The sequence below is a fragment of the Scyliorhinus canicula genome, chromosome 4 (assembly GCF_902713615.1).
Source record: "Scyliorhinus canicula chromosome 4, sScyCan1.1, whole genome shotgun sequence".
Classification (NCBI taxonomy): domain Eukaryota; kingdom Metazoa; phylum Chordata; class Chondrichthyes; order Carcharhiniformes; family Scyliorhinidae; genus Scyliorhinus; species Scyliorhinus canicula.
In genome coordinates this window covers 71,479,834-71,500,587 of record NC_052149.1, presented here as the reverse complement: position 1 = coordinate 71,500,587, position 20,754 = coordinate 71,479,834, and the positions used below count along the sequence as shown (strand labels likewise).

The 20,754-nt window shown below is 48.4% G+C and overlaps 1 protein-coding gene across 6 annotated transcripts in view; it reads right to left on the bottom strand.

The window, feature by feature from the left end:
* The window catches only part of LOC119964664, an 88,777-nt gene that overhangs the window by 51,079 nt on the left and 16,944 nt on the right, over positions 1-20,754 (bottom strand). For 3 of the 6 annotated variants that reach the window (XM_038794435.1, XM_038794434.1, XM_038794436.1), the window contains one exon: positions 11,408-11,505. The exons of 1 other annotated variant lie outside the window; for it this stretch is intronic. In XM_038794435.1, coding sequence (XP_038650363.1) covers positions 11,408-11,505 — 98 coding nt within the window. Of the gene's footprint in view, positions 1-3,669; positions 3,784-11,390; positions 11,506-20,754 lie in introns of those variants that run through there. 2 more of the 6 variants (XM_038794439.1, XM_038794438.1) reach the window with 2 other exon arrangements.

Genomic DNA, 20,754 nt, shown 5'->3' with positions numbered 1-20,754 from the left:
CATCTCTCTCCCCCTGGAGGCAGCTGGCACCACAAATTGAGTGCCAAGCACATCGTTGGTCCAATTAGGGCATTGTTATTTGAAAATAATGCTGCGTGGTTGACGCAGTATGAGGCATGGGGTTGGGACCTGGAATTCACCCAGGTGTCAGGTTCCTGCCCCACTTTGAAAGTCTGGCCCTGATGTTACCATCAAATACTCCCAGCTCAGGTAATGCGCAGCTAGTTACAGAACGTCTTTGCTCAAATTACAAAAATAATTGGGAGTTACTTTTGTGTTGCAAGCCAGCAAACAATAACAATTCAGTTAAGATGATCCCAAATTCATTCTGTTTAATTGTCACGATAGCATAATAAATGCTGGAATTCAGAACTGTGAAAAGAAAATGGTGGAAATGTATTGGAGATCATTTTAACCTAATCCAGCCTGCAGGAAACAGACAGGATTGGATCAGTTGTATTACAGCCATTTGAATTTATTTTCCATTGGCTTACGTTAAAGTAACTTCCCACATATCTGCCAACACCTTAAATGAAAGATTTAACATTTTGGGTGTGACACATAATCATTCCTGTGAAATATTCATCTTTTTTTCTGCATTTCCAGCAGTTTCTGTTTCAGACCTACAGCTTTGACAAAAGTCATTGATCTGAAACATTACCACTGTTTCTCGCTCCATAAATGCTGCCTTACCAGCTGAGTATTTCCAACATTTTCCATTTTTATTGTAAATAGTTCCCTCTCCTCAGCTACTGTACTTTGTAAGACTGCTTTCACTACAGCCTTCAATAAAAAAATACTTTTGACTCCTTTGTCTTTATTAAACTACTGCCTCATCTCCAAAGTCATTGAGTGTGTTGTTGTCTCCCAAATATGTCTACCTTTCTTGCAATTACATTTGCATGCCTGCAATCATGTTCAAATGGATCTACTGAGTTATTGGGCATGATTCTCTGTTTGCTCAATGCCAAACTCGTAGTTGGCGATTGGACGGAGAATTGACTTCGACGCCCAAATCGGGGTCGCCTCCTCGGAAATGGCGTTGTCGCATCGCATGCCGCACACCGTTGAAATGGCATTGGCACGTCACCGGCTGACCCTTCTGCAATGTTCCAACCTCGATGGGCCGAGTTCCCGATGGCGTGAGACACGTGTGGTCTCAGCAGTCGGGAACCCGGCCTGGCGACTGCGGACTGTGTCCAGCGCCGCCACTTTGCCAGGATCCGTGCCACTGGCCCGGGGGGTCTTCTGTGAGGGCTGGGGAAACTGGTGGGTGTTGGCCAGGGGGTGGCCTGTGGGGTAGAAGATGGCGGTTCGTGCCCACAGAATTTTTCTGTTTTATGACTTTTATGTTGTACGCGCAACCGCTGCTGTTCGTCAGCCGTGCGCATGTGCGGCCAGGGACCTGGCCTTTCTCTGGCCAATTTCGGCATGGGAGCCAGGAGTTCATCTGGCACCGGTGCTAGCACCTCACCAGTCCCAGAATTGGTGAGAGGTTACACCGATTTTTTCCACGCAAACCTCCCATGGATTCTCCGTTCGAGCCGGCACTTAGCCGCCGAAATGGAGAATCCAGCCCTGTGTTTCCCACATGGGAGTCATAACCCACTTCCTTTCTGCTCCTGGCAAAATGGGATCTGTTACAACTGGGGGACAGGACTTCCAGATCAGGGTGTCGCATGCAAATTTTAAATGCTGCAGTTTCTCTTTGACTCTGCGAAAATCTGGTCGATGAAGTCACATCGATCTATGAATGGTCGTTTGGTAATATAGAACCTGGAAACTTTTCATCTTACACTCAACAGGACAATTCACAAGAATACTAAATTTAAAGGAACAATAATTTACACCTCTCAGAAAATGCTGATTGGTTGGAAAAAGGAGTCTGATTGGTAGAGGTGTTGCCATGGGGAGTGCACTAGTTGATGGTAACTGTCAGTTAACTGCCAAGCATTGTTTGAAACTTAAACCAAGCAGTGTGGTTCTGATTCGTCAAGGCATTATCTTAAGGAATGAACCATCAAATGGCTGTCACTTATTTTGTTTAACTGAAACAGGGCACAATGTGTGTATGTGTTCTTTATGTCTGCAAAGAACCAGGCCCTGTATATTAACAAGCAAATGCAGTACAAGCAAATGCAGCACACTGCAAGTCCAACTGATAATCTTGACTTGGTTGTCAGCGTAATTCTTAGTGCACTGAGGATTATTCAGCAAATGTACAATTGCAGAATCACATCAAATGTTGGACAATATGTTTTGTGTTTTGCAAGCACAGGCTGATTTTGTTGGTACCTTGCCTGTTGTGAACAGCAGGAGGGGCATGCTGTTTGATATGATCCGCCAGTCTTTGGGGTGCACGACATTCATACCTAGCATCACACTGGCACTGAAATTCACCACATTACTTATTTGTGCAATGGGTAGAATATCTTTTCGGCTTGACAGCAGCCTCCGGTTAGTGGCAAATACCACTCGTGTCGATACGGCATAGTAGCAATGTTAAACAGCTAGCTTTATTGCTCAAATGTTTGAAATACCTTGACCTTTCAGGATAATCAAAGGTAAACTAGGCACTCTTCAGTGCCGAATGTAATGGCTTTCAGCCCATTCATGAGTTTGCACGATAAACAATGCAAAATGATCTGATCAGGATAGCCATTATCCTGCAGGATGCCTTTGATGTGTCCTACTTTAGCATCAAGCTTGCATGGTGAGCAAATGGCTCAGGTTCTATTTATGTAGTGTCAATAAGGCCAATCTAAAGCACAAGAACTGTAAGAATCCCAAAAGATATATGGACCAGTGAAGGTAGGCTGATGGTAGATTGTAGAACAGAACCCCCAGCAAATTTCTCAACTAGTTTGTCAAGGAAAGGGTAGATTTGAGTGCAGGAGGGAGCTTATTAGGATATGTTAGAAAATTATTCCATGCAGCTGCAGATTTAAATACAGCAAACATATCATGCACATTTCAGAAATATGCAAGATGTAGGAGACTGAGTGTCATTTCATCAGAGGCACGTTCCTCATGGAATCCAACAAAGTTGCCGACGAGACCAGGGCCTCAAAGTGATCCCATGGCAACCCCACCTATTTGAGTACACATGGTGTCTCAACTCAACTGCGCAAATTGCTAAGTTCAATGAGCACTGATTCCGCAATGGTGGCGGGTCTAGATTGCCATGATCTGGTGTTGCAGCGCAAATATCTATGGCTTGCATTGAAGATTGGTGAATAGGCTAACAATGTCAAATAAGCACATGGCCACAGCGTTGCTATTGATATGCAAGTCCTTGCAGACAGAAAAAAACATGTATACACATTGCACCTGTTTCAGCTAAACAAAATAAGTGACAGCCATTCAGTGATTTATTCCTCAGGGCAATGCCTCGACTAGAGGCAAGTTGCCTCGTTTAAATTTCAAACAATGCGTGGCAGATAACTGTCATTTACCATCAGCTTGGGCATTATCCACAGTAACACCTCAACCAATCAGAGTCCACTTGCCAACCAATCAGTACTCTCTTCTTATACATGACAGTTCGCTGTTCTCTTTACATTTGGCAATCTTGTGAATGTCCTGATGATGCCAAGACAAAAGGTTTCAACAAAATGTTTCTTTTTACAACAATACGCAAGTCAATTGAAAGCTTCAACAGACACTCACCCACTATTCAGCTGAGATCACTTAGCTCAATACAGATTAGGGTTCAAGCCTGGGATCATTCTGAGCGATATGAACCATACGGTCATGTATATTTTGATCTGCCTTCCAGACCAGCTAAGCAGACGCCAGATAATTTTAACAAGGAAGAAAATAAAAAATAATGAATGGTCAATTCAGCAGCCAATTTCAAACCACTATTGATAGGGGTCTGGGAATCGCCTACTTAACTGTAACTTCGGCCATGAATGTAGTGTGGCAACAGGGAGTGGGGAAAAAAATGGAAGAGACTGTGGAGATGAGAGCCCTTACATCCGGAGAAATGCAATATCCTGTGTAGCCTGTGGGACCAACACAGGATGTGTTTAAACAGCTTTCTACTGAGCCTAGGATGTATTGTGGTAAGTGAACCGAAGGCAAGTACATCCCCAAAGATAAAAAGGGTGATGGAATGTGTAGAGGTCATTCAGCTACATCTGTGATGGTCTGGAATATGTTGGTTAGGTCATCTGTGTTTGGGAATACAATAATCAGAGAAATTTGCAAAGCAAACTGTATGTTGATGTGTATTCTATGGTTTAGGGTAACAAGGTAAATTCAATTGAGACAGAACTTTTTTAAAAAGCTTGTCAGTGTTTGAAGAGGAAGTACAGGTACACTCTCAAAACCGGCAAGATCGGGACTGAGGCCATGTTAGATTTCCGGTTATGCGCTTTGAGCCAATCTGAATTGAGTAGGGTCAAGGATCACTTGGAGTGTGGGAATAAAAAAATGCATAAATGGTGAAGGGGATAAAAAGTACAGTTTTGGCCCCTCCTACACAGTTAATGGGTGCTTTTTGTGCAAAAAGTGCAAAGTGAGTGGAGGGTGTTGGTTTCTTCCCCAGAGTTGGTGGGTATCATACCCGGCAAAAGTTGGTGAAAGCCCTAATTCAGGAGTTGGAGGACATGAGCTGGATAAGCTCATTGGGCTAGATGGCTGGTTTGTGATGCAGAACAAGGCGAGCAGCGCGGGTTCAATTCACGTACCAGTTTACCTGAACAGGCGCCGGAATGTGGCGACTAGGGGTTCTTCACAGTAACTTCATACTTGTGACAATAAAAGGTTATTATTATTACTACATGTGGTTCAGCATCAATAGAGAAAATGGAAGAGGGGGAAGGGTCGTAATCATTTGCAACACTTCCCGTGGAGCAGTTGATGGACTTTATCAAGGGGGTGGTTTAGCTCACTCGGCTAAATCGCTGGCTTTTAAAGTAGACCAAGCAGGCCAGCAGCACGGTTCGATTCCCGTACCAGCCTCCCCGGACAGGCGCCGGAATGTGGCGACTAGGGGCTTTTCACAGTAACTTCATTGAAGCCTAGCCTCTTCACGGGGCTACTAGATCGGCTGGAGAAGTGCCTGGAGTTGCAAGGTGTGATGATCTGAGATGTGGAAAGGGCGGTGTCAGACAGTAGTGACTGGATCAATTCACTGGAGGCAGAGATGGTGATGCAGGGAGAGGCCTGCAAGGTGCTGAGGGCAAGATGGAATTTGCATATTGTAGGTCCGCTGGAGGGAGTGGAGGGAACAAGTACCAATGGCTACGCTTTGAAGGTTTTTGAGCAGCTGATCAAGGCAGGGATGTTTAAGAAGATCATGCCCATCGGTCATGGATGGATCATGCCCATCGGTCATGATGACAGAGGCTGAAAGCCGAGGAGCCGCCGCGGGTGGTGGTTGTGCCTTTGTATGCACAAGTTCCAGGAGTAGGAGAAGTTTCTGAGGTGGGCAAAGGCAACTAAGACTGTAGCTGGGAGGGGAATTGGATCTGGATTTACCAAGACATTCATGCCAGCCTGACCAAATGGCGAGCAGGGTTTAATAAGGCCAGGGCGGTGCTCTTTCGGAGCAAGGTCCGATTTGGGGTGTTGTACGCGGCCAAAATTTGGGTGACTTTCAAGGACCTGGAGCATTACTTTATGACGCTGGAGGAGACGGAAACTTTGTCAAGGAGCATGGGTTGAGGGAGGGTTATCGTTGGGAATTTTTCTGTTTTATGACTTTTATGTATATATAAGTTTTCTGATTGATATGTTGTTTTTTTTCTTGCACATGTTGGTTCTTGTATTGGTTTTATAGAGTGATGTGTATATACAATATTTGGTGTTTTTTTGCACCTGTTGGTTTTGCATTGGTTTGGGTCCATGAGGGAATGCAACAGAGTTTTGGGTTGTGTACTCCTGCTCGAGCGAGAGGGTGGGGGCAATGATTGGGGGGCGGGGGGGGCGGAGAGAGAGAGGGCACTGGGGAGGGACATTTTGAAAGGGTAAGGCAGTGGAAACAGAGTGGGGGAGAGGTTGATTGGGAGGGGTCCTTTGTATGGATCTCCAGATGGGAGCCACCATGCGAGCAGGGAATGCTAGTAAATAGAAGCAATGTGGAAAGGGCTGCAGCGGGTAGCCTGGGGAGTGGGAAGGGAGGGAGGAGGTTTGGGACATAGATTACTTTCTGGTTGGGTTTAGGAGAGAATGGAGGAGGTGGCCATTTTGGGTGGGCCCAGGCTAGAGGGGTGCTGGATGCTTGGGCGGGAGCTGTGCTCGGTGGGGATGGCGGACCTTGGTAGGGGAGGGGGGTGGGGCACCAGTAACCCCCGGTGAGTAACGTGGAATGTGTGAGGTCTAAATGGTCCGGTTAAATGGTCTCGGATGTTCACGTTCCTAAAATGTTTGAGGGCAGATGTGGTTTTCCTTCAGGAGACACATCTGGAGGTGAAGGACCAAATGTGGTTAAGGAAGGGATGGGTGAGGCAAGCGTTCCATTCGGGGTTTGATTTAAGTCAAGGGAGGTTGCAATCCTGTTCAGTAAAAAGGTGGAATTTGTGGTGGCCAGGGAGCTGCGGGAACCAGGGGGGAGAGTTTTGATGGTGAGCGAGGTCTTGGCGGGGCGGCTTAGTTTTACTTAAATGCACCTAATTGGGACAGCGCAGACTTTGTCAAGAAGCTGTTAACGTCCAACCCAGACATGAATTCACATCAGCTGATAATGGGGACGATTTTAATTGTGTGCTGGACCCTGGGATGGATAGGTGTAGACCCAAGTCAATGGTCAGGTGGGGGATAGCAAAGGAGTTGGGGGTATTTATGGATCAGGATGGAGAGTATGGGCCCATGGAGGTTTAGGCATCTGGGAGAGAGGGAGTACTCTTTCTTCTCCCATTTTCATTGGGTGTACTCCTGTATTGATTTTTTTGTGGTGGGGAATTCAGTACTGTCAGAGGTCACGGGGCGGAATTTGCAGGGATAGTGATTTGGGACCATGCGCTGCATTATGTGGACGTGAAGTTTGAATCGGGCCGGGCAGAGAGACCAGGGTGGAGGTTTGATTCAATGCTTCTGGCAGATAAAAACTTCTGAAAGAAAGTGGAGTTAGTGATTAAGAACTATGTGGAGTTTAATCGGAATGGGGCGGTTAATTCCTTCACATTCTGGGAAGCATTGCAGGCATTGGTCCGGGGGGGAGGTTATCTTATAAGGCCCACAGGAACAAAGTTGAGAGCGAGGAGAGGCAGAGGTTGGTGGATGCTACTGTAGAGGTGGATCAGAGGTACTCGGTGGCCCCGATTAGGGAGCTGCTGGCTGAATGGGAGAAACTGCAGGGCAGTGTGACCTAGTGATGTCAGTGAAGGAGGTGGATCTGCTTCGTTGCTCGAGGGGGGGGTTCAGTATGAATATGGGGAGAAGGCTAGTGGGCAGCAAGCCTATCAGTTGAGGTTGCAGGCAGCTGCATGGGTGCGGGTGAGGGAGGCAGGAGGTGGGTTGGTGATGATAACGGAAAAAATCATTTTGCATTTAAGGCCTTGGCGATTGTATAGATCTGAGCCCCAGGGAGAGGATGTGGAGATGGGGCTTTGTTTAGACTTTGCAGAGATAATGGAGTGTGTGGGATTAATGCAATCGGGGAAGGCATCAAGGCTGAATAGTTTTCCGGTAGAATTTTACAAATAATTTTTGGCAGATTTGGCGCCCCATCTCCTGGAATGTATAATGAGTCATTGGCACAGGGCGAATTGCCTGGCACAATTGCGCAAGCTTCTATTTCTTTGATCCCAAAGAAGGATAAGGACCAACAGAGTGTGGGTCTTACAGGCACATCTCCCTGTTGAATACAGATGTGAAGGTATTGGCTAAGGTGTTGGAAGGGTTTGCCGGATGTGGTCTTGGAGGACCAGATGGGTTTGTTAACGGACGGCAGTTGTCAAGAAGCATCAGGAGGCTGTTGATGTGGTAATGGTACCGTCAAGGGATAGAGCATTGGAGGTTATCATATCAATGGATGCAGAGAAAACCTTTGATCAGGTAGAATGTTCGAGATCCTGAGGAAGTTTGGGTTTGGACCGACATTTATTTCATGGGTGCAGTTGCTGTATGCATCCCCACAGCGAGTGTGTGGACGAACGTAACAAATTCAGGGTATTTTAGGTTGTATAGGAGGACAAGGCAGGGATGCCCACTGTCCCCACTGTTGTTTGTGTTGGCTGTTGAGCCCTTGGTCATTGAGCTGCGGGCTTCAATAGTGTGGAAGGGCATTATAAGGAGGTAGGGAACATAGGCTTGGGCAGTACGGTAGCATAGTGGTTAGCACAATTGCTTCACAGCTACAGGGTCCCATGTTCGATTCCCGGCTTGGGTCACTGCCCGTGCGGAGTCTGCACGTGTGTGCGTGGATTTCCTCTGGGTGCTCCGGTTTCCTCCCACAGTCCAAAGATGTGCAGGTTAGGTGGATTGGCCATGCTAAATTGCCCTTAAGTGTCCAAAATTTCCCTTAGTGTTGGGTATCTGAACAGGTGCCGGAGTGTGGCAACTACTGGATTTTCACAGTAACTTCATTGCAGTGTTAATGTAGGCCAAATTGTGACACTAATAAAGATTATTTTTTATTAATGATATCCAGCTCTACCTCACCACCACCTCTCTTGACTACTCTGATGTCTATAAATGATCTGACTGTTTACCTGACATTTTGCATTTTACAAAACGTTCTCCAATTAAAAATTAGGAAGACTGAAGCCATTGTCTTTGAAACCTTCCTTAAAATCTGTCCCCTATCGACAGACTCCATCCCTATACCAAGCAAACTTTAAGGCTGAGCCAGACTGTTTGCTGCCACCTCAGTGTCATATTTGAATCTGAGGTGAGTTTCCGACGCCATATCCACACCACCGCCAAAACCCCAATTTTCGCCTCTGGAATATCAGCTGACTTCATCCCTGCCTCAGTCCACTTGCTGCTGAAACCCTCAGTCGTGCCTATGTTACCTTTAGCTTGGCTATTCTAATGCCCCATAGCAGTCTGCCCCATTCCTCCTTCCGTTTAACTCCTTATGTGGCACATAAGGATGAGAGGCACAGTAGCACAGTGGTTAGCACTGCTGCCTCACAGCGCCAGGGAACCAGGTTATCCGACCTCGGGTGATTGTGTGGAGTTTGCACTTTCTCCCTGTGTCTGCGTGGGTTTCCTCGGGTGCTCCAGTTTCTTCCCACAGTCCAAAGATATGCAGGTGAGGTGAATTGCCATGCTAATATTGCCCAAAAGGTAGGTGAGGTTATGGGGATAGGAGCGGAGGATTGGGCCGAGGTAGGGTGCTCTTTCGGAACAAGGGCCGGTGCAGCTTTCTGCACTGTAGGGATTCTATGATAATCTATGAAGTCAAATGTAGTTTTCTAATGCTCCTGTAAAGCACCACGAGAATAAAGGTGCTGAATGGTCCTTCTAGATGGCAGTGGTCATGGGTTTGGAAGATGCTGTTTAAGGAACTTTGGTGAGTTACTGCCGTATATGGTACATATAGCTGCCACCGTTTGTCGGTGGTGGAGGGTTTGAATGTATGAGGAAGGGGTAGCAATCAAGCAGTCTGCTATGTCCTGGGTGTTGTCAAGTTTCTTGAGTGTTGTTGGAGCTGCACTCATCCAGGAAAGTAGAGAGTATTCCATTATACTCCTGGGGCGGCATTCTCCCCTACCCGGCGTGACGGCGGGTCCCGGCGTAGGGGAGTGGCGCCAACCACTCCGGCGTCGGGCCTCCCCAAAGGTGCGGAGAATTGCTAGCCCCGCGCCGAAGCGGTTGGCACCACGCCGACTGGCGCAAAAACCGGCGCCAGCGGCCTTTCAGGCCCGCCGCCCGGCGCCGGATCTGGCCGAAAGGCCTTCGCCGGTTTGCGCATGCACCGGCGGTGACGTCAGCTGCCGCTGATGTCACCACCGGCGCAGGCGCGCTTCTCTTCTGCCATGGTGGAGGCCGTGGCGGCGGCGGAGGAGAAAGAGTGCCCCCAGGGCACTGGCCCGCCCTCTCACTGGGGAGCCCCGATCGCGGGCCTGGCCACCGTGGGGGCGCCCCCCCCCCCCGGGTCCGATCGCCCCGCGCCCCCCCTCCCCCAGGACCCCGGGGGCCCGGTCGCGCCTACGATCCCGCCGCCACCAGAGGTGGTTCAAACCTTGGCAGCGGGAGAGGCCTCCCAGCGGCGGGACTTCGGCCCATCGTGGGCCAGAGAATCGCCACAGGGGCCTCGCCGATCGACGTGGCGAGATTCCCGCCCCCGCCAATTCCCGGGTGGCGGAGAATCTCTGCCACGGCGGGGGCAGGATTTTCGGCGGCCGCAGGCGATTCTCCGACCCTGCTGGGGGTCGGAGAATTTTGCCCCTGATGTATGCTTTGGAGATGGTGGACAGGCTTTGGGGGTCAGGAGGTGAGTTACTTGCCATAGGATTCCTAGCCTTTGAGCTGCCCTGTTAGCCACAGTAAAGAGCCATTGGACTCGAAACGTTAGCTCTTTTCTCTCTCTACAGATGCTGCCAGACCTGCTGAGATTTTCCAGCATTTTCTCTTTCGTTTCAGATTCTAGCAACCGCAGTAATTTGCTTTTGGCCATAGTATTAATATGGCTAGTCCAGTTCATCTTCTATCAATGGTAACCCCAGGCGGCACTGCCGATCTTTAACTCAGTAAGATTTGCTGCCGGGCAATCAGCGAGGCGAAAGTCATGACATCAGCCCCCCACCCCTCCAGAAGCTCCGGTAGGTTTGAAACACCAAACATCGCCACCAGAGGGCACTGAGACATCCACATCCCCACTATTTCTGATAGTGTCTCGAAAGCCGCTGCCCAGAAACTCCCCAACTTTGTGCATGTCCAAAACATGTGAGTGTGATTCGCCGGCCCCCTCCTACATCTCTCGCATACATCCTCTATCTCTGGGAAAAACGCACTCATACAGGCCTGAATCATACAAGCCCCCCCCCAAGCAATTGCACCTTATCTATCTCCACAAACCACACTGATGGAGAATTGTGAATGTCCAATTCACCTAACAAGCACGTCATTCGGGACTTGTGAGAGGAAACCCACGCAGACACAGGGAGAATGTGTAGACTCAGCACAGACAGCGACCCAAGCTCGGAATTGAACCCTGGTCCCTTACGCTGTGAAGCAACAGTGCTAACGACTGTGCTACCGTGCCGCCCTAATAGCACTGTGGAAACTAATATAATTTTTGTATGACGTCATTGAATGTTTGTGTTTGGTTGAGAAAGATCCTTGGGGGACACCAGGGGTAACAGTATGAGAGTGAAAAGAATAATCATTGCAGGTGATACTCTGGCTATGAGTAGAGATATAAGAATGGAATCAGGCAGATGGCACTGTTAATCCCGGTAAATTCTTATTCTCTTAGTTTTAGCAATACTCATCTGATATGAAGGATTACTTTTTTTATCTTCAACGTCAGAGAAAAGTGTTAAAGAGTTATTGGCAGGTCTATAAAGGGTTTCTAAAGATGGTGTTGTTAGTTCTGGTCCTGCAATCCTGAAAATAAGGAGAAAATTATGTTTCATAAAGTATTCTTCCTTAAGACATTGGACATTCTGAAAAAATGTTAACAGGCTGGATATTCTTCCACTTCTCCAGACATGTGAACTGAAGACCGTGTGAAGCAGCAGGCTAAATATTAAAGCCAAGGCCAATATTACATGTACATATCATCCACACACACATATTCAGAGCACATCACAAATAATCTGCTGATGTTTATGCTGTTTGGCCTGGAGGCTGTAATGACCATTGTTTCCCCGCTGCTTGCCTGACTGATATTGGCAAACTCCCCTCAGTTTCAGGTGTGTGGATCAAGTTTGGAGTCTTCCTGTTCAGATAACACTGGCTACTAATTATTTTTTCTATCTGATTGACAAGACTCTATTTAAGGTATACTTACCCAGAGTGTCAATAGAGGGGTGGGGGGGGGGGGGGGGGGGGGGGGGGGGGGGGGGGGGGCTGCCAAAAGCCCCTCAACCTCAGACACGCCCAGAACATATGTACAAGATTTGCAGAACCCCTCCACACCTATCCTCCACCTCCTCAAAAAACCTGCTCATCCAGGCCACAGTCAATGAGCCCTATGGACCGCCTTAAATTGGATCAGGCGGAGCCTGGCACACGACGAAGATGCATTGACTCTCCTCAGGGCCTCTTCCCATAAACCAACTTCCAACTCCACTTCTGACTCTTCCTTCCACTTCCTCTTCACCTCCCCCATTGAAACCCCTTCCATCTCCATCAATTCCTTATATATTTCTGAGACCCTCCCCTCCCCAGCCCCTGTTTTTGACATCCTGTAGCCCTAATGTGGGAGGTGCGGGAAGTCCAGGACCAGCCTCCAAACAAAGTCCCGCACTTGCAAGTACCGGTACCCAGTCCCACCTGGCAACTCAAACTCCTCCTCTAGCTCCTCCAAACTCAGAAAACCCCCCTCAATAAAAATATCTCCGAATCTCTCGATCCTTGCACGCTGCCACCTCCTAAAGCCCCCGTCCAGCCCTCCGGGGGCGAACCGGTGGGTGTCACAGATTGGTGACTACATCGACACCCCCTCCAGTCCTATGTGCTACCTCCATTGTCCCCACAACCTCAGGGCTGCCACTACCATCAGGTTTGTGGAGTACCGAGCCGACGAGAATGGCAGAGGCCATTAACAAAGCCTTCAGTCTCATGCCCTTGCAGGATCTAGGGTTATATTTATCCCCAATAATAATCCTATGGCTCTTGCGTGATGTCATAAAAAACTGTTTCACACAATGGCTGGTTCGTGTCTGGAATGTTTTGCCTGGAAGTGTGCTGGAGGCAGGTTCAACTGAAGCATTCAAAAGGGCATTAGGTGATTACTTGAAAAGATACAATATGCAGGGGAATGGGGAAAAGGCAGGCGAATTGCAATAAGCCGTAATGCTTATTGAAGAGCCGATGCAGGCATTATGGGCAACAATGGCTTCCTTCTGTGCCATAACAATTCTGTAATTAATAAACACTCTTGCTATAATTGGCTGCTCCTCACCACATGGAAAGGAGCTAAGTGCTTTCACTTCCTCCTTTTATCAGCAGAAAGTACTTAACTCCTTTTGATATGGTGAGGAGCTGTCAATCATAACAAGAGCTAAAACATTGTGGTTAACATCAAACAAGGCAATTGAGATGCAGTCAAGCGTGAAAGGAGAGTTAAACAAACGCCTAAGCAGCTATGTCTGGACAAATAAAACTGCCAATCACTGGCTAGTGAAATGTATTGCTCTGTGAAATTGAATGGAAGATTTGCATTTCAAAGGCTGTTGCAGGATATGAAGCCCTTTGAAGGAAGCACTAGTAACAGCTGATGCGTTAAACACTTTTGTCTGTGGCAGCAGATATTAGTGAAGGGTAAGTAAAAAAAAAAGTGCATCTTATCTCTGCTGCCTGGACTGCTCTTCAGCTTTCAGGCAGGGGTGACGGAAGGGATTCCCTGATTGGGGATCCAATGAGGGGTCTGATGAGGGGATTTGCGTGGGTTGATGGGAGTCAGATCACCCTCATGCATGTGTGCTGTGGCGGGGGGTGACAGATTATTCCCAGATCAGGGGAGAAGATGCCTCTACCTGTCAGGGGGCAGTCAAGATTTGCATTGTGGGGGGGTGGGAGGCTTTCCAATGGACTTTAGGGGGGGGCAACTCAGTTGTGCTCTGACTCCCTTGACCCACCTCGGGGTCTGTTGCGCCTGGGAAAACTTGCACTAAGCCCTGCTGTGGGGTCGGAGCATAACTGACGGATGGAGATTCAGGTTTTGAGGTGCTAATGACATTAACATTGATTTAAATGCTTGATTTGCATCCAGCACTGAGCAGGTAGCACGCTGAGGATGCCAACAGGAGATCGGAGTATCGCAACTGCATCAAACCTGTTTTCCCTCAACACTCCATTCTCCGTCTGATCAGGAATCCCGATTGGAGCAGCATTGAATTGAGAATTCACCCCCCCCAGATCTTTGGAAAATACTGGAATCTATTAATAAGGAAATCTCATCAATACACTTAGAACAAGTCAACATGGTTCTATTAAAGGTAAATCTTGTTTGACAAATTTATTAAAGTTATTTGAGGATGTAACTAGTAGGGTAGATAAAGGGGAGCAAGTACATGTAATATACCTTGGCCAGAATTTTACATTCCTCAGGCAGACATGCACCCCACCTGAAAGCACATGAAATCACTCAAGAAAGCGTCAGGCATGCGAACCGATGTTATCATGCACTCGCGCAATATTTCAGTTGGCGGGCATGTCCAAGAGTCATAAATGTGCTGCCACCCCTGCCATTTCCATCTGTTTGCATGGTGGTGATAATGAAATATTAGCCAGAGGAATCATTCATCCCATCAGTGAAAGAACAAAGAACAGTGCAGCACAGGAACAGGTCCTTCGGCCCTCCAAGCCTGCGCCGATCATGATGCCTGCCTAAAATAAAACCTTCTGCACTTCCGGGGTGATGGACATCGTGCGACAATCACCAGGCAGGAATGTTCCCTTCCAGTTGGGGAACACTTCAGCAGTCAAAGGCATTCAGCCTGATCTTCGGGTAAATGTTCTCCAAAGGGGCCTTCAGCCTGCATGACAATGCAGAATCGCTGACCAGAAACTGATAGCCAAGTTCCGCACACGTGAGTTCGGCCTCAACCGGGACCTTGGATTCATGTATCACTACATTTAATCCCCCACCATCTGTCATGGGCTTCTGAAATCCTACCAACTGTTCTGGGGTTTGAGATCATTCACACCTCTTTAACCTGTGATTATCCCTCTCTCCAGTCGCACTATCTGTTTAAGTAAACATTTAATTACCTGCAAAGACTCGCATTCAAAGTATCGTCCTGTATCATTGAATTTGTCTTTATATGTTGTGTTTGTGTAACCTATCTCTTCACTCACCTGATGAAAGAGCTGCGCTCCGAAAGCTAGTGATTCCAAATAAACCTGTTGGACTTTAACCTGGTGTTGTAAGCCTTCTTACTGTGCTCACCCCAGTCCAAAGCCGGCACCTCCACATCATTACTGGCCTTATTCACGAGATCCCCCTCTAGTAAGACTAGAAATATCAGCAGTGCAAAAATGGGCTGGAAGCTTAGCAGAAACAAGCTTTTCTCCCAAGGTCCAAACCTGATCATTGAGGTGTATGCTTATTGTACTCCATTTTTCCAAAAGTACGTCAGGAGGGGGGTCAAAATGAGCCAAATAGCTTCCCCATGTGCTGTAGCAATTCTGTGAAATCTTTGGGGCACATAAAATGACATATATAAAGTGTTTAAATATCCACAGCGATGTTACATATATTAGTTTAAATTTAATGCTTGCACAACCTACATCACGGGGGGGGAAAAAATCAAATGACTGAAATTGGTTTCGGGTGAAATAAATATCAGGTGACAGGTAAAACTGTTGCCCGTTTTGTATTATGAATAAAAAATTCAAATGGTGAAGCAATTCTGCATATCTAGTGAAATTATCTGGATTATTTATGTAAGAACTATTCACTTATACAAAACCCACGTGGTTATCTCGCCATCTGAATTTAAATATGTGCATTCTGTTCATTATCACTTAAGGAAGATGTTTTTGTCCTCGACTTGTAGAAAGCAGGATGTATATATTTAAAGCAGTTCCTGTTTATCTCTGCTGTGGTTAAAAATAAAAGATTTTCCCAATTGATTTGTTAACGCTAGTAAGTGCCTGCGTAACATTGTATTAAGTTACAGGATTTGCCACCGACTACAGTCAGGTCAAATCAATTTGGTAATTCGGTCATCAAAGAGATGTTAAGCCTTAATTTGCACAGGACCTAACCTCCGTTTCAGGCCTGGGTCCTGGATGCCTCTTTTGATGCCAATCTTATTGTGGAACAAGGAGCATTTTTGGCTAATAATATATGTGCACTTGCTGCCAGCATACTCGATGCTTCTACCTCATGTTATGCAGCTAAAACAGCATATAGGCCGAGACCTATTTGAGAGCTGTTCTGTATGTGGTGGTGAATGTCATTCTCGTATTCTCTGGTATCTGTTCCTTTCCAGTTACTGGTGATGACATTTGCCACATCAGTCAGATATTGATTTATAACGCAAGAAGTAGGTCACTGACGTGTGTTAACTATAAGTCATTTGGAGCATTATTGCCACAGAGGCAAAAGGTCATGAAGTCTCACTTGAGACTGCACTGTCAGAGGAGTCGTCTTTTGGATGAAATGTTGAAGGTAAACGTAAAAGATCCCGTGGCACTATTCCAAAGAGCAGCAGCAGAGTTCTTGGTGTCCTGCCCAATATTTTTACCACATCACTAAAACTTATGAACTGCTCAGTATCACACTGTGGCTTGTGGGACCTCGGTGTGTCCTCAATAGCCCCATTTCCTATATTGCAACATAGGCTGCATTTCCAAAGTACTCTGTTTGATGTAAAGCACTTTAGAATGTCCTGAGGTCATGGAAGCATCCTTCATTTCAGTGTTCCAATGGAAGCAATAGAAAATGTAAGATCTAAAATAAACTTTTTTAAAAAGGGAAATAAATATTTGAAAAATAAATTCAAGTCACGTACTGTAGAAATCATAGAAGAGTGTCAGAGGCTCAGTGCAAGGTAATGGATCAGTTTCCTCAAGTACTATGGGGTGGGTTTTGGTGCTGTTCTACTGTAGGCCATACTGCACAGCATAAAATTGATCTTGGCCTACATGGTGCCCACATACAAATGTTCCACCATTACCCTTGTTATTTAAACAATCCCAACCGCAGTAGGATCTGTAGGTAAAGCTGTGAGCAGAGGTTTTACTCCACCAGACTTCTAGTCGCAAAATGGTGTCACAGAATTTGTAACCTTATCTGCACAGATCATCCTACAATGTAAGGTGCAAAAATATAACAAAGCCATAAAGTATCATGTCCCAAGTGGGGAATAAAACTGAGAACCAGATCAGATCTTGTACTTACTCTGCAGCCAGTGGAGGCAAAAATCAGAACAAAAACATGTTACGAAGACATGAGCAAATGAATAAGGAACAGGGGTGGACCATTCGGTCCCTCAAGATCTTGTTGGTTCTGATTGTGGCCTCAACACCACTTTCCTACCTGCCGCCCATACCCTTCAACTCACTTGTTAGTTGAGAATTTACCTTCTTCTTTAATGACCCTGCCTCCACCGTTCTCTGTGTGTGGTGAATGTAACTTAGTAATTCACACTGTATTTACCAATACCATTGTAAGCGCAGTAGCGTTATCCGACCACTAGGGGGAGTAGCTCTGGGAATGCGCAGGAGTTTGTACAGGGCTCCACCCTTGGCTCTGCCCACGATTCCTCCCCCTGGACTACTGTATAAATACCCTTGTCCAGAGCCAGCCTGCAGTTCATCGAGAGTTCAACGGGTAACAGGCTGGCTCTGTAGTAAGTAGATTAAAACCACTGTTCATATCTTAAAGCACGTGTCTAGTGAATTGATGGTTCCATCAATTTAATCTACTTAAGAACAGTCAGGATTGATCATGGAATCAGCCCTCAAGCCTGGACGCCTGGAACTCGACCCACAGGATGCAGAGGCAAAAGAAATCTTCTCCCACTGGCTGCGGTGCTTTAAGGCCTACCTGGCAGAAGCGAGCACAGCCGAAACAACAGAGGAACAGAAGTCAAGTCTACTGCATGCAAGGGTGAGCCACAGAATCTCTACACAACTAAACTCGGCCGGTTTATATACTGCAGCGCTAGCGATACTCGATAAGATGTATGTAAGGCCCATTAACAAAGTTTGCGCACGCCATGTGATCACGACTCGCTGCCAGCGGCCTACAGAATCACTCGCCGAATTTTTCAGAGAGCTCAATAATCTATCAAATGACTGTAACTATCAAGCGGTTACCGCGGCTGAACATAGAGAACTTGCTGTACGCGATGTTTTTGTAGCGGGCCTCAGGTCTAATTATGTGCGCCAACGACTGCTGGAAAAGGGGGCCCAAGACTTAGAAACAACTGCGGAAATTGCTACCACGATGGAGGTCTCCTTCCGCAGCCTCACCTCGTTCCCCGCGGACCCCATGACCCAATCATGGGCCCCCGACCAGCGACTCCCCCAGGCCTGTGCCACGCGGCCGCCCAGCCACCATGCTGCCCAGGCAGCCACTATGCTGCTCCAGCCAGCCACTATGCTGCTCCAGCCTGCCATTTCTGCGGCCAGAATCAGCACCCGCGGCAGCACTGCCTGGCCCGCAACGCGACCTGCAGCAGCTGCGGGCGGAAAGGCTACTACGCAAGAGTGTGCCTCGCAAAAATGGCCCCAGCTTCCAACTCCCCAGCGGCACGAAGTAATCGCTCCCCCCACCCGCAGGCCCGCGGGGCCTGAAACGCTGCGGCCTATGCCCCAACCCCGCCTCCTCCCGCCACGTGCGATCCATGGGGCCGCCATCTTGGCAAACCTCCGCCACACGGCTGGCCACGTGCGACTCATGGGGACCGCCATCTTGGACGCCATCTTCCTCGCCGCCTGCCACGTGCGATCCACGGGCCCGACCTGCATCTCCACGCTCGGACAGCTCATCGGAAGGGTACGACCTCCCCGGGCGCTCGTCACGCGGCCCGCAATCGGCGCAGTCACCCTGGATCAATCACGCCCGAAGCATTTGCGAAATTCGATGGCAGAGGTCCAAATCAATGGGTACAACACGCCATGCCTTTTCGACTCCGGGAGCACTGAGAGCTTCATACACGCAGACCTGGTATGACGCTGTTTGCTCCCCGTTTTCCCCGTGCGGTAAACTATCTCACTCGCTTCAGGCTCCCATTCTGTCCAGATCCAGGGGCGCACCGCCGCGACACTCACAATCTGAGGCGCTAGCTACTCAAAATTTCAACTCTACGTTTTGCCCGACCTCTGCGCGCCACTCTTATTAGGCCTAGATTTTCAGTGTAACCTTAAGCGCCTCACCCTCAGCTTCAGCGGGCCCCTGCCCCCACTCACTATCTGCAGCTTCGCCATGCTGCGAATCTCCCCCCTCCTCTCTTCGCCAATCTCATAAAGGACTGTAAACCTGTAGCCACTCGTAGCAGGCGATACAGCCTGCAGGATAGGGTATTTATCAGATCAGAGGTCCGAAGGCTACTCAGTGAGGGGATTATAGAGGCCAGCAATAGTCCCTGCAGAGCTCGGATGGTGATCGTTAAGACCGGGGAAACATTCCGAATGGTTGTCGACTATAGTCAGCCCATAAATAGATTTACGCTCCTCGACACGTATTCCCCTCCCCAGGATTGCAGACATGGTAAATCAGATCGCCCAGTATCGGCTCTTTTCCACTGTGGATCTGAAGTCTGCATACCACCAACTCCCAATCAGCCCAGAGGACCGCCACTACACGGCATTCGAGGCCGATGGCCGCCTCTTCCATTTCACCGGGTCCCTTTCGGCGTCACTAAAGGGGTCTCGGTGTTCCAACGAGCAATGGACAGAATGGTGGACCAGTACGGGCTGCGGGCCATGTTTCCGTACTTGGACAATGTCACCATCTGCGGCTATGACCAGCAGGACCACGACGCCAACCTCCACCGTTTTTTTCCAGACGGCACAGAAATTAAACATCACCTACAACAAAGAGAAATGCGTTTTCCGCACAACCAGGCTGGCCATCCTCGGCTACGTCGTGGAAAATGGAGTCCTGGGCCCAGACCCGGACCGTTTGCGCCCCCTCTTAGAACTCCCCCTCCCCATTGCCCCAAGGCCCTCAAATGGTGCTTGGGCTTCTTCTCCTACTACGCCCAGTAGGTCCCTCAATATGCGGACAAAGCCCGCCCACTCTTTAAGGACACACAATTTCTCCTGTCAGCTGAGGCACGCCAGGCCTTCAACTGCATCAAGGAGGACATCGCCAAAGCGGCCATGCGGACGGTGGATGAATCCACCCCTTTCAGGTTGAGAGCGACGCCTCAGAGGTAGCTCTAGCAGCCACACTAAATCAGGCAGGGAGACCAGTCGCATTCTTCTCCCGGACCCTCTCCGCTTCAGAACTCCGACACTTCTCAGTCAAGAAAGAAGCACAAGCCATTGTGGAGGCTATTCGTTACTGGAGGCACTACCTCGCAGGTAGGAGGTTCACCCTCATCACCGACCAAAGATCGGTTGCCTTTATGTTTGATAACTCGCAAAGGGGCAAAATAAAAAATGATAAAATTCTTTGGTGGAGGATCGAACTCTCCACCTATAGCTACGATATTAAGTATCGACCCGGGAAGCTCAACGAGCCTCCGGATGCCCTACCCGCGGGACATGCGCCAGCGCGCAGATTGACCGACTGAAAGTCATCCACAACGACCTCTGGCACCCGGGGGTCACCCGGCTCGCCCACTACATCAGAGCCCGAAACCTGCCTCTCTCCAACGAGGAGGTAAAAGCGGTCACCAGGGACTGCCCGAACTGTGCGGAGTGCAATCCGCACTTCTATAGACCAGACAGGGCCCACCTGGTCAAGGCTTCTAGGCCCTTTGAATGCCTCGCGATTGATTTCAAAGGGCCACTCCCCTCAACTAACAAGAACGTTTACTTTCTAAACGTCGTAGATGAGTTCTCCCGTTTCCCATTTGCTATCCCGTGCCCCGACATGACCTCCCACACATTCATTAGGGCCCTGCATAGCATCTTCACCCTGTTTGGTTTCCCCAGCTACGTGCACAGCGACCGGGGTTCGTCCTTCATGAGCGACGAGCTGCGTCAGTACCTGCTCGACAAGGG